At 36.7% G+C, this 13680-nt stretch overlaps 2 protein-coding genes, 1 non-coding gene and 1 pseudogene across 3 annotated transcripts; 3 read left to right on the top strand and 1 right to left on the bottom strand.

Moving 5' to 3' along the window:
• Positions 1-5848: 5848 nt before the first annotated feature.
• On the top strand, positions 5849-7625 carry LOC147273911 (geraniol 8-hydroxylase-like). Its single transcript, XM_086256160.1, has 2 exons — positions 5849-6804; positions 6891-7625. Exons 1-2 carry the CDS (start codon positions 5914-5916, stop codon positions 7494-7496), a joined length of 1497 nt encoding a protein of 498 aa, XP_086112286.1. The 5' UTR covers positions 5849-5913; the 3' UTR covers positions 7497-7625.
• Positions 7626-8153: 528 nt separating this feature from the next.
• On the bottom strand, positions 8154-10951 carry LOC147273910 (subtilisin-like protease 4 pseudogene; annotated as a pseudogene).
• Positions 10952-11913: 962 nt separating this feature from the next.
• On the top strand, positions 11914-11987 carry TRNAV-AAC (transfer RNA valine (anticodon AAC)). Its single transcript has one exon. It is a non-coding gene; the product is annotated as a tRNA-Val (tRNA).
• A 284-nt stretch (positions 11988-12271) lies between these two features.
• On the top strand, positions 12272-13653 carry LOC147273908 (growth-regulating factor 10-like). The gene is made up of 2 exons (XM_086228100.1): positions 12272-12623; positions 13159-13653. Exons 1-2 carry the CDS (start codon positions 12368-12370, stop codon positions 13521-13523), a joined length of 621 nt encoding a protein of 206 aa, XP_086084226.1. The 5' UTR covers positions 12272-12367; the 3' UTR covers positions 13524-13653.
• Positions 13654-13680: the final 27 nt, after the last annotated feature.

Raw genomic sequence — 13680 nt, 5'->3', positions numbered from 1 at the left:
CTTAGAACATAAAACCAGACATCGTTTAATCATAAAATTAAGTGATCAGCCTGCTGATTATATGTATATATATATATATATGCTCAATGAAAACTCATACAATTGATTCAAAATAAATGAAATCAAATCATTTGAAATAGAAAATTATGAGAGTTCCCAACCAGCTAAGATATGATCAAATTAAGAGACCGTAAAGTAATCTTTAAATCTCGCTTTCCACTTCTTAAAATTCTTACCCTTCAGGGTTCAACGAAATATGCAACATGATCAATCTTTAACCCCAATAATCTTTATGCATGAATGATAATCATCTACGGACAGAATATCAACATGCCCTTCGTTTCTTTCACAAGTCTGGCAGTATGAATTGGTATAATGATCTGATATCTAGACCTTTCATCTGTGGACTGAAAAACCTAGATATTTACACCAATTAATATACCATCTTGTTCCATCATGAGTTATTTTCAATTAAATTCACACTTGTGAGCAGAAAATTTAATTGACAGTCCCTCATGATGCAAATCTTGTCAATTAGTACTTTGAATTGATTAATAACAATTGTTTCATGTTTATCTGTGGACCAAACATAAACCAACTGTTTTTAATCAAAGCTTGACAACCTTATGGATCATTCTTGATTGCGGAATATATTCTTGCTTTATGAAAAAAGGAAGAACATGTGCAATACATGCACAAACTTGTAGTTTATACCATTTCCCATATTCAATCACCGAAATATTTAAACACAAATAGTTAAAGGCTTCTTATTTCCTTATTGGTCGTAATTTTCCTTGGCATGCAAACATGTTTCTATAAAAGCAGTAGATTAATTTAGCCTAGCAGAGCATAGAAACAACAAGAAAAATTTCGTGCAAACAAGCTTCAAATTTTAGATCTTTAGATGCATGAGAGTTCAGATGTGATAAAGAAATAGACAATATGAACTAATGTGTTAGTCTTTTATCAAAAAAAAATAAAAAATTTCATCTGTGGACAGAAAAGATTCGGATATGCACATCAATTTATATGTCATTTCTTCCATCATGAGATATGTTTTAATTGAATTCACACTTATGAGCAGGAAATTCAATTGATAGTCTCTCATGATACAATTTTGTCAGTTTCACTTTGAATTGATTAACAATAACCGATTAATGATTGTCTGTGGACTAATTAATCATGAAATAATTACCATTAATCAAAGCCTGACAACCTTACAAGGTATTATCTTTATGCGGAATTTTAGTTATACTAATGTATAAGAGGAAGATCATACAATATAATAGGTTCTTTAAGCAATTATCTTTATATGTAAGAAAACATGTTAAGGCAGCGAATTTAAAAGGATATGTTCTTACAGTGAAACTTGATTGCTTTAAGTGTGATTGATATGATTTAAATATACTGATATGCAAACATATAAATGGCACAACCATGAATTACAAAATTAACTTTATCCCATAATCAAGAAATTCACAGGCATATCAGTTTCAGCAATTACAACAATGGGGCAGAGTGCTTGGACATAAAATAAACCTATATGCACCTAATTCTTTAGTTTGTATTGAGATTACACCTGTGGGGCAAGAGAAACAACAATACCCTTAAATTCCTTATCATATCACAGACTTTAAAAACAGAATTTAGAGATTTCCTACACCTGTATGGCAAGAAGGAAATATCTGCCATATGTTGTTAGAATAATGCAACAAGTTGAGCTAGTCCATAATAAAAATTAACTAGCAACAATGAATTTAGATTTTCTCCAATCAACATGCACACAAGAAAAACATACCTTTGTGCGTTTGGTTCCTGCAAACTTGTTAGAGTTGAAAAGCAAGTAAGAGTAATCTGACTCTAACCCATAATTGAGAATTTAAGCAAGAATAGAAATTCGAAAATTTTCAACAAAACCGAGAAAATCAAACAAAATTGGAGATCCCAGAGTCGATATTGTTTAGTTAGCTTTACGAATTGAGGATTAAAAACAAACAATCAACCAATTTCGAAATTTTCCCAAAAATTCCCAAATTTTTGAAAATTCTCATCGATTCTTTAGCATGAATGGGTATGAATTAAACACAACATCTATAAATAATCTGTAGCAAAACTCAATCTTAATAAAATCACATACAAAATGGATTTTAATCCTTGAACCCGAAAAAAAAAATAAAAAATAAATAAATAAATAAATAAATAAATAAATAAATAAATAACTTTTAGTTTCCTTCATTTTTGAGCGGGTCAGCAAAAAGAAAAGAATACCACAAAAACTTGTCCTTAGTCCTAGTGGGCTGTCTGTATGCATGTATGGTAACCATCTGTGGACTGAGAACCATACATCCCTTTGTCAATATCACTTGAGTTGAACAATAACAATTAATTTATGCTTATCTGTGGACCAAGCATGAAATAATCATTATTGAACAAAAACTAACTTCTTTATGAGATATTTCTTTTGCGGAATTCTTTTATCATACATAGAGGAAAATCAACACATAAAAGGCAGATATAAAGCCTATACTGCTTGTAACGTGTGACAACTTGTGTAAACAAAACAATTAGAAAGATAGCTCCTTTTTTTTTTTTTTTTTTAATTATTTTATCAACTTGCAAGTTAACAATCATGTAGTTTATAAACAACTATATATGTAGTGGCACTGGCAATCATCAAAGTCAAAAGGAACAAATAGTGCAAATTGTCTTAGCATGCATATATTTTTCGTTAGTAAAAAAACAACCAAAATTTGCAGGCAGATTTCTCTAGTAAAGTAACCAAAAATTTATGCACACAGACTTCACAAAATAGACCTTAAGATGCATAGAACCTAAAGCTCTGATACCACATGTTGGATTTTCCAGATATGCATACAAAAGGGACTGACCTTGTGAAGCCATCTCAACACACACGACAAAAGAATAGCTGCAGCAAAAGTGTTTGTAGGTAAACCTTGATCAGCCCAAGTCTTCCTCTCTCTCTGTATCTCTCTATGCACTCCTAATATGGGGTAGGAATAATTGTGCTTAATTGGTACATGAGAGAGGGGACCTAAGCCTTATATTTATAGGTGAAAACCTCTAGATTCCTTGCCCATAAAGGAATTCTCGATGCTATCCTAATCACCTCCTGATTTTCATGACCTTATAGTATAGGTATTCCATATAGAATAAAACTTCAACTTCACCAAAACATATCCGGCTGTCTAAATTGATTTCTATCTTGTATTCTTAGTTAATTAGGTGTTTAAATAGGATGCAAAGTCAATTAGGTCCTTACATATCATAGCAATAAAAAAAAAGTACAAAATTTCTTTTTTATGAACATGTGAGTACAATGAGTCATTACTTAGACAACAAAAAAAAAAAACGAGTCAACCGCTTTAGGTCTCCAAATTATATAAACCTATATATATATATATTATATTAGGCTCAAGGAAAATGAAAAAACATTTTTAAAGCTCTAATTCAAATATAAGAATAACTTAATTTTTTTAAAAAATTATGTGAATACATATGAAAAATTAAAGTCTCTATTTTTATGGTTTTCTTTTGATCGTGAAATCTCAAGCGTTACTAATCGGATGCAAAAGTTTGGGCCAACATTACGAGAAATTGTTTTGTATATCCGATGCACCGCTACGTGGTATAACAAATCCAACGTGTCATAATATGAGTAAATATTATTAACATTATACTCTTCTAATATAAATATACCGTCCAATAATACCTATGCACATTAGATTAGTTACATCACGTGGCGTTGTATCAGATACACCTAATAATTTTTCTAACATTACACCATAGTGACACAAAAGAAGACATCTTATAGAGTAATTATTTAAGTTTTCTAGTATAATTGATTTTGTAACATTGCTCATTTGATCTATTCTTTTTTCGTGAGCATTAATAGTACATTAGTCCTTCTATGATCAATCGCCACGTGCATGAGAATCTCAAATCTCCAACCGTAATGGATCATATATCACATTGCTCTGATTTGCTCCAACTGGCTCCTCACCAACTTTTAGAGACGCAAATATTAACAGTACTAATAAATGCACGATCCATCGTTTTCTTCATTGACTTCACTTAAATATCAATATATAGACCGCGAATCACGTACCAATCCCATGATGTGTGATTGTGTTCTGCCTTCTAATCAATTAATTTGCAAATTTTTTCAACAATTATAAAATACTAACTGATCATCATGATAGAATTACGTGTACGCGTAATAAAAAGAGAATTCACCACTTCAAGTCTGCTACAAAATAAACTAACAAGGGATTGCTAAAAAGTAAAAACCATCCTCTTTGCTTTCTAAAAATATATTTGATATTTTTTGGATGAACAATAACAAAAATAATTTTTTGATAATAATATAAATAATCTATATGAAAAGGATTTTGGCTTCATTGACCTCACACTTAAGTATTATAACTAGAAAAATATGCATGTACGGTGCATGTTGAATATAAGGTTATAAATAGGGACAAGTTAGGAGAAAATGAAAGGGTAGTTGATAGAAATAAAAATTGAAGTTAACAATAACTGGTTAGTAAGCAATTTTGCAACCTTGAGCTAATTAGAGTTGAAGAAATAAAAAATACCATTCTTGAAAGCAATTTTGAGTCTAATTAGAAGAGGTTTAAGGTGCAGCTAGCTAGCTAGCTCAAAGCTCCTTCAAGCCTTACTGCACCTAATTTAGTTTTGCTACATTTTATGAACTAATTCATAACATACCAATATATAAGAGTAATGTAATTAATATGGGAGAAGACAAAGATTAAAAAAATTATTATATCTTTTTTTTTTTTTGTTTTGGTTATACATTATAAGGAATCAAATCTTATTGTTGGAGGGTGGTACCGTGGTAGTCAAGCCACATTTGGTGTGGCTCAATTTAATGCATCTGGAAGCCATAGCTAGCTATAAATGGGTGGCGCAGCCTTATTTGAGAACAAGGAAGCAATCTCCATATTGCACATTAATGCACTGCTAAAATTACAATAGTAGTACATGAGACATTGAATTAAAAATAAGGAGATCTTTGACTTGATATTACAAGTGGCGCGTAAGTGCCGTGATATTCACAAATTTGCCATTAAGTTCAAGTGCCTATAAATATGCATCAGATCAATGCAGAGACAATTCAAAAAATTATTCTCTACAAGCTATAGAGAGAATTCGATCTCTTTACAGGTATTTGAGAGGGTAAGTTGAGAGGGGTGTACAAGGGTCTAAGGGCTCGGGTTTGAGATATTAAACACGAGGGATTCTAGATTGTATTGTTATTCTCATTAGTAAAGAAAGACCAGACCGTGGATGTACTTCAAATTAAGAAAGAACCGCATAAACCTCTATGTTGTGTGCTTTATTTATTTATCTTAATTATTTTCTTGTCATTTGTACTAACTAAATTGCAGGAATCCCAACACTTGGGATCTAGTTTTTTTCATTTTTATTATTATTATTATTATTATTAGAACTTTAGGATCTAACACATTACTCCACCCATTCTCACTACTTAGGTTAACCTCAAAAGCTTTATTTCTTTGTTTTTGTTGCCAAAGAGTACAATGAATGCATGTGCAACTTGTGACAGAATTAGTGAGACCCTAAATGCCTCTCATTAATTCTAAACATGCATTAAGGGTCTCATTAGTTCTCTCACAAGTTTCCAACTACACCCATTGCTCTGTTTTGATTGTTGTTTTGAAGTTCCAGAGGTCAAATGAGATGTGCTGATAGTATTACCTTTTCTTATTTGACAAGACTCCTTTTTGAATTATAACCATGAAGTTAGTTAAAGTAAGGTTTTAGAAAGAAAAACGAAACATTTTTAGCTAGTTGCGTGCATCCATTCTATAGACTTTGTGAGAAAGAGCAAAGAGAGAGCAAGACAAAGAGATGGACTTGTTGAGCAGTTTCCTTTGTCTCATCCTCACCTGGATATTGATCCAAGCCCTGTATTCAATTTCAAGAGCCAAAAAGAGCTCCAGAAAGCTTCCACCAGGGCCAAAACCCTTACCAGTCATTGGGAACCTTCTCCAACTTGGTGACAAACCCCACAAATCTCTTGCCAAACTTGCCCAAACACATGGCCCTCTAATGACCCTAAAACTAGGACAATTAACCTCCATAGTTGTTTCTTCAGCCACCATGGCCAAACAAGTCCTCCAAAACCATGACCAATTTTTGTCTAATCGAACCATCCCGGATGCAATTCGAGCCCATGATCACCACACTGTTGGATTGCCATGGATTCCAGTTTCAACCCTTTGGAGAAACCTTAGGAAAATATGCAACACTCAACTATTCGCCAATAAGATGCTTGATGCAAACCAAGACCTCAGGAGCAAGACAGTGGAAAAACTCTTCGAGGATGTTCGGAAAAGCAGCCTGACTGGTGAAGCAGTGGATATTGGGAGGGCAGCTTTCACAACCACCCTCAATTTGTTGTCTAACACAGTTTTTTCTATGGACTTGGCTGACCCAAGTTCTGAAATGGCTAGGGAGTTCAAGGAGGTGGTGTGTACTATTATGATGGAGGCTGGGAAACCAAATTTGGGGGACTATTTTCCTGTGCTTAGGAAGATTGATCTCCATGGCATAAGAAGGGGAATGACCAAGTACTTTGGTAAGATATTAGATCTGGTTGACAGCATAGTTGAACAAAGGTTGCAGTCAAGAAAATTGCCTGGTTCTGCAACAAGTAATGATGTTTTAGATACCCTTCTCAACATTACTGAAGAAAACAGTGAGGAGATCAACAAAAAACAAATCTATCATCTGATACTGGTCAGTACCATAATCTTCTCTGAAAGTGTCTGATACTTTTAGTTTTTTTACTGGTTTGAGTTTTAATGGTTATGTTTGATGAATAGGTTCTATTTGTTGCTGGGTCAGACACAACTTCAGCCACATTCCAATGGGCAATGGCAGAGCTATTGCGCCACCCTGAGGTTCTGTCAAAAGCCAGATTAGAGCTTGATGAAGTAATTGGCAAAGGCAACCGAGTTGAGGAATCAGACATTGCTAGACTACCTTACTTGCAAGCCATAGTCAAAGAAACCTTTCGGTTCCACCCTGCAGTGCCTTTGTTACTTCCCCGGAAAGCCGAGGCAGATGTAGAAATTGAAGGCTTCACAGTTCCAAAGGGTGCACAAGTGCTTGTTAACGCATGGGCTATTGGCAGGGACCCAAGTCAATGGGATGACCCAGATTCATTTAAGCCCGAGCGGTTCTTGGGATCAGAAATTGATGTTAGAGGCCGGAGTTTTGAGCTTATACCATTTGGTGCCGGACGGAGAATATGTCCGGGATTGCCATTAGCAATGAGAATGTTGCACTTAATGTTGGGTTCCCTTATCCATTCTTTTGATTGGAAGCTTGAAGATGGAGTTACACCAGAGAACATGGACATGGATGATAAGTTTGGCATCACCTTAGAGATGGCGCATCCCTTGAGAGCCATCCCTATCCCTGTGTAAATGTCTATGTTTTGCACAGTATTCAGTGAATTGTTATTGTTTTGCATAAGTGGGAATGCTTTTGACAGCATAAAAAAACAGAGTGAGTCAATAAACCTGAAGGCTTTTTGGCCTTTTAAAGTTGTTTAAGAGCCAGCTGAGTTCAGTATTCCAATCTGCAATCAACTGTCGACTGCACCATTTGTTTAAAACAGAATTACTTTTGTGATACCAGACTGCATTGCAGACTTTGCACCCCTTCCATCTATGTCATGGCCTTTCCAAAGTAAAGAAGCCATTTGCCCCCAAAGATATTTTGCCTATCTTTGTACTAGGCCGGCCCTGCCTCCAAAGAAGACTTTTGTGAGTAAACCGCATGATCTTAACAAACCCATCACCCATGGGATAGCTCAACTTTTAATTTTCATCAAGTGGTCCAGTAATCCCTTCACCAAAACCATTCATTTCACCAATTCGTTGTCGTAGCGTTTGATAGTAAAACTCAAAAATGCATTATACCATTTGAATTTCTAATAGACAACTTGAAATAAAAACCATGGATTAGTAAACTTAGAGAATTACTAGAAATTAAACTGCTATAACTGGAATGAGAGCTGAATGCAGTCTTCTGTTTCAATTAATTTCTTCTGCATTCAGTTATAAAGAGGAAGTGCTTGCCAGCGGAAAAGAAAATACATATTGAAAGTAAAATGGTACTACAATTAACTACATAAGATAGATAATGAGGAATTCTGGTGTAATTTCATGGCCGTGACAAAACCAATTGGATTGATAAAAGGGTTGATGGGAACTTTCCATGGTTCCATCTAGTGCTTTAGGCTTGTTGGCATGTTCCAGCAAGTCCTTCATTCTTCTATAAATTTGATAGCTATTGGGGTCCTAACTGCATATTGATCAGAAACCCATTTCAGAAATCCTTGAGCAAACGGCTTAGTTTCTGGAACTTTTCCTGGAATTTTTTCAGACTTTCCTCCACCCTTGGTTCGTCGAAAAGTGACCAAGTACTTTGCCTTCTGATTCACCCTCGTGAATGTAATAGTTTTAGGCCTTACACTGACACTAATTCCTTGGGGTGAAACAACCTGCACAGTGTATGATGAACTAGCCTTGCCAACGTTTGTCGCCTCTCTGGTATAAGTCTGAGGACTAGACCCCATTAGAATGGAAAATGAAGGATAATTCAGTTGAGCTTCGGGTATGCTTTTCTCAAAAGAGCAGTTCACTCTGCCTTGCAAGAGAATCCCAACTTGTCTGTTAGTGTAATTTTTACCACATAAATATGATACATAATCGTGGGGTTTGATGTCGTAGATGAGCCCCGGATCATTAGCCCTTGATGGGTTTGGATGGCCTGCACCAATGGCAAAGATGCTGGCAGGACGGAGCGTTTCATCAGCAATGGGGTGACCTCTGATGTTTACTACCTCAGCTGTGGTCATGATTGCAGACTTGATAGCAGCAGGTGACCAGTCAGGATGGGAGCTCTTTAGCAAAGCTGCAATGCCACTTAGTTGAGGGCATGACATTGAGGTACCTGATATCATATTGAAGTTTGATTTTGATTTCAAGCTCATGTCCAAAGGGAAGGGCCAGGCAGCCAGAATGTTAACTCCAAGTCCAATAATGTCAGGCTTCAAAATCCCAGGACAAATCATGCTTGGTCCTCTGGAGGAGAAGGAAGCAACCACAGGAGCAGATGAGTTTCCAATTACAGTTCCTTTGAATTTGACTGTAGCCATTGGTTTTCTGGTTGACTTTATATAAGCCTTGACTTTCAACCCTGCAGCATAACTCAAATGGGATGCAGGCAGAACATGGGCTTCGGCGTAGGTACTATAGCCCTCTTCTAGTGGATTCATCAGAAACATGGCAGCTCCACCTGCAGCATTCACTACTTTTCCTTGCTCAATTCTAGTTAGTTCCCTACTTCTCTCACACAACACTATCTTTCCTTTCACATCATCTCCCAGTGACCCATTGTTACATATCATAGACCACACTGCACCATTTGTGCCTGGATAAACCAAAGGCAATAAAGTGGGAGAGTTACCTTTGGTAAAATTAGGATGAAAAATGGATTCCCCATCAAATTCGACCCGATTTCCGAGTCTAGCTGTTGCTATTACGCTTCTATCAATGGTGCTTGCTCCTACTGTGAGAATCCAAGGAGCAGCATTAACTACACTGTAAGTGGATGGCCCTGAATTCCCAGCTGAACAGGCCACAAAAATCCCTCTTTCCATTGCACTGAAAGCAGCCAATGCAATAATATCTTCAAAGAGAGGATTTATGCTCATAGAAGCCATGGAGATGGAAATCACATCGACACCATCCTCGATTGCAGCATCAAGCCCTGCAAGGACATCACTATCCGAACATTCATTAACAGAGCAGACTTGGTAAATTGCCAAGTGGGCATAAGGCGCTACGCCAGCAGCCGTGCCATTAGCATTCCCATATAGATTGGCCTTTTTCACAAAGTTTCCAGCAGCAGTGCTAGCAGTGTGAGTGCCATGACCCATCCAATCAATTGGTGCAGTACTAGAAGGTGTTAAAACTTTGCCAAAACTTCTTGCACCAATGATCTTGTTGTTACACAGTGTGCCATTTGCCGTCTGCTTGAATTCACACTTTCCTTTCCATCTATCTGGTGGAGAAGGCATGCCTTCGTCCCTAAACGAAGGATGACCAGGTGTTATCCCGGTGTCCAGAATTCCAATGATCACACCCTTGCCGAAATTTGAGTCTTTCCAAAATCCCTTCTCTTGGTGCAAGCCCAAAAAGGAAGGACTGTGAGTTGTTTGCAAAAACAACTTCTCTTCCGGACGAATGTGAGCAACCTCTTCTTTCATCTCCATGGCTTTAGCTTCCTGTGCTGTCAATCTTGCTGCAAACCCAGCAACTACATTTTGGTATGAGTATACCAAACGTTGTTGCTGCTTAGAGCTTGCAGTGGTAACTGGCAAAAGTGACTGATACCAGCTGTCTAAACTCTCTGATTGCAAAGAATTTAGATCCTTTGGCTTGTGAACATACACAATGTACGTCTGTAAGTTGATTGGGCTCAGTGGTTCAATTTCTGTTCCCTGAGCCGAAGTGAAATGAAACATGAAAATTGCAGTAAAAAGAAACATGATGAACTCCATGAGTGGCAACACTCCACACATTTTTTGTTCTTGTTTTGAGTATTACCACCACAAACCTCATGCATGTATATAGTGGAAACTGAAAAGGGATTTCAATGCCTACTAGCTGTTTGGACTTGTAAAACAGGCTGGCAAGTCTTATATTGTTTAATAAGTGCAAGAATAAACTTTTGATGCTTCAAAGGGCAGGGTTTTGGGTTAGTTTATGGATTTTATTTTTTGATAAATGGTTTAATTTGAGGATTATTTTTCCATGGATTATATATGGACTGCTTAACTCAGTTTATTAATTCTCTTGAAAATATTGCATTCTTTTTACATACCCCTTCAAATGGTCAAATCTATGCTCTAATCTACAGTGGTTTCTATTGGACCATACCCTTTCTTTTTCTAAACAACATTTCCTTTTCATTTGTCCCAAAGTTTAAGGTCACGCTCACATCATTTTCATTTGATTGAAATGAGTTCGTAAGACAGTCATAGGGTCTTTGCCAAAAGCACATGTACATAAATGTATAGTAATTCTAGGTCCAAGTTTTGAATTTAACCAAACACTAGCAGCCACATTAGGTCTTGAAAAAGTACATCTTTAACCAGTGTTCTACTCTTGACCAAAAAAATAAAAAATACCAGTGTTCTACTCAGAGTCAGGGAACCATTGTGGGATTAATCGAAGCTAGGATTTTGATGTGGAGGAAGATGAAAGGTAGAATGGCACAATTGGTTGTTGGGTACAAATTATCAATTTTTTTTTAACATCAAACAATGTAATAATCACTTCTGATTTTCATAAACTCTGTATGTAACTGAACGCCAAATATCAACACGACATGCATGCCCAGGATGCAAAGAAGCATATGAAAAGAAGCATTCAATTTCTCAGCATATGGCCTTAGAAAAAGGAGAAGCACAAACCTACAAAATTCTGTGAAAAATGATAAAATAACGATTGGTTGAGGAAAAAAAAAAAAAAAAACCCATCAAATTTGAAATCTAAATGAACATGAAGGAATGCATTTATATAATGTTCAAAATATCACACCTTATAAATTCTTCAACTCTGGTGTTCCCACGAGAAGAGTAAACACCCATGACTGCATTTAGTAACATCATAGATCAAGTAGTGTACTAGTGTGTGATAGAACTCTCCACAAGTTGATTCAAATAAAACAAAAATGAGACCCACAAAAGTTTTCGTCTTTGTTATACATGAAGAAGAAACATTACGAATAACTGAATAACTATAACAACTGAAGCGAAAGTACACAACTGGTTTCGTGGTGTAGTTGGTTATCACGTCAGTCTAACACACTGAAGGTCTCCGGTTCGAACCCGGGCGAAGCCAAAATACAGTTGTTTTTTTTTTTTTTTTTTCCCATTTTTATTCATTTTTGTGTTGCAGTAGCAGCAGTAGATAGCTATGAATGTGGGTTCAACATGTCGGGTAAAGCTAATGGATAATACAAAGTAACAGTGAACTCTTCTGCCATTCAGTTTTGTTTTGATTTGGATAAGAAGTTCACAAGGAACCTGACAACGCGTTTTTGCTAGCTTGTGCTAAAATCTGACACATGCCATAAAACTGGCAGAGCCACCTCCATCACATCTCTCTCACACCCAACACCTGTCTTTCTTGAATGTGCTTAATTACTACCACATTATTAAAGAGTTTCTTTGGCTCAATTGCTGCTGCCATTGCAGGGCTAGCTAGCTTGTTCTCTGGACATGAAGACTAGTTTGTCAATTGTGGAAGGGGGGTCAGGGTCACCTCCAAGTGGTCTAAATCTTGAGCTTGGACGTGGGTCATCAGCTCATGAGAAACTAGATTGCTTCAAGTGTTTTGGGTTCACCATTTCTCAGCTGCAAGAGCTACAGCTCCAAGCTCTTATCAACAAGTACATCCAAGCTGGCCTCCCTGTGCCATATCATCTTCTTCTCCCTATATGGAAGAGTCTTGATAGCTCTTGTGGGAATCCTAGGTGTAAGTACCCCAAAAAACCTCTCCTTTCACTTCAATATTAATTGTTTCTCTTTCAATATTTCTGATACAATATAAAACAATTATTTCCCCACATTCGGAAATTAAGTTTTTCATATTCAGTGGTTGTTTAACATTACATTCTGCGAGATTTTAAATTCGATCCCAGTAATTGTATTCCCTGTTAGAGAAAATTGACCGGATTAGAGTACCAGTGCAATTCTACATTGCAACAGTGAAGGGTCATTAATTCATATATAGAATCTCATACTCATTTGATGCTGCAAGTGGCCAAATTGGAGAGAATATCGACATGTATAGCGTGTGGGTCTGCAAAGGTGCGTCGTCGGACTCATCAATCGGCTTCTGCACAACATCCTCGATCGGTCAATTTTACTTGTTGGAGGGAGTGTTACAATATAAAACAATTATCGACCCACATAGCAGCTTACATTTTTTTGGATTTAGTGGTTATCTAACAATTTTTGCTTTATTTATTTATTTTCATGAGATTTGATTTGGGTTTGTTTTGGACCAGTTTTGGGATGTAGCCCCCCTTTGTACTTGGACCCTAAGAAAGGCACAATGGATGGAGAACCATGGAGATGTAGGAGGACAGATGGGAAGAAATGGAGGTGTGGCAAAGAAGCTCTTCCGGATCACAAGTACTGTGAGAGGCACATTCACAGAGGGCGTCACCGTTCAAGAAAGCCGGTGGAAGCAGCTTCTCATCAGCACACTATTAGCAGCAGCAGCAGTACTGCTTCTGCCAACACAACAAATGGAGACTTTCTGAGTTCATCAGACACCAGCCTCTCAATTTCACTCCCAATGAACAGCAACAGTAGCAGCATTATTTTCTCCCCCAAGAGTGTGCTTCAAGATCATCAGGGTACTAATTAAGCAAATTCAAACCATATTTTTGAGACATCCTTGTAGTTTACATAAGTGGCTGGTTGGTAGGGGCATTGTTCTAAACATTGAGACATTGCTTTTGTTGGTGATGTTTTTTGTTTGGTGAAGGAATCCATCACAGAATTACTACTCTTGGTGATGTTGG

Source organism: Dryas octopetala, chromosome 9 (assembly GCF_963921425.1).
Source record: "Dryas octopetala chromosome 9, drDryOcto1.1, whole genome shotgun sequence".
Taxonomy (NCBI): Eukaryota; Viridiplantae; Streptophyta; class Magnoliopsida; order Rosales; family Rosaceae; genus Dryas; species Dryas octopetala.
Note: the sequence above shows the minus strand (reverse complement) of the source record. Positions and strands in the feature narration are given on the sequence as shown.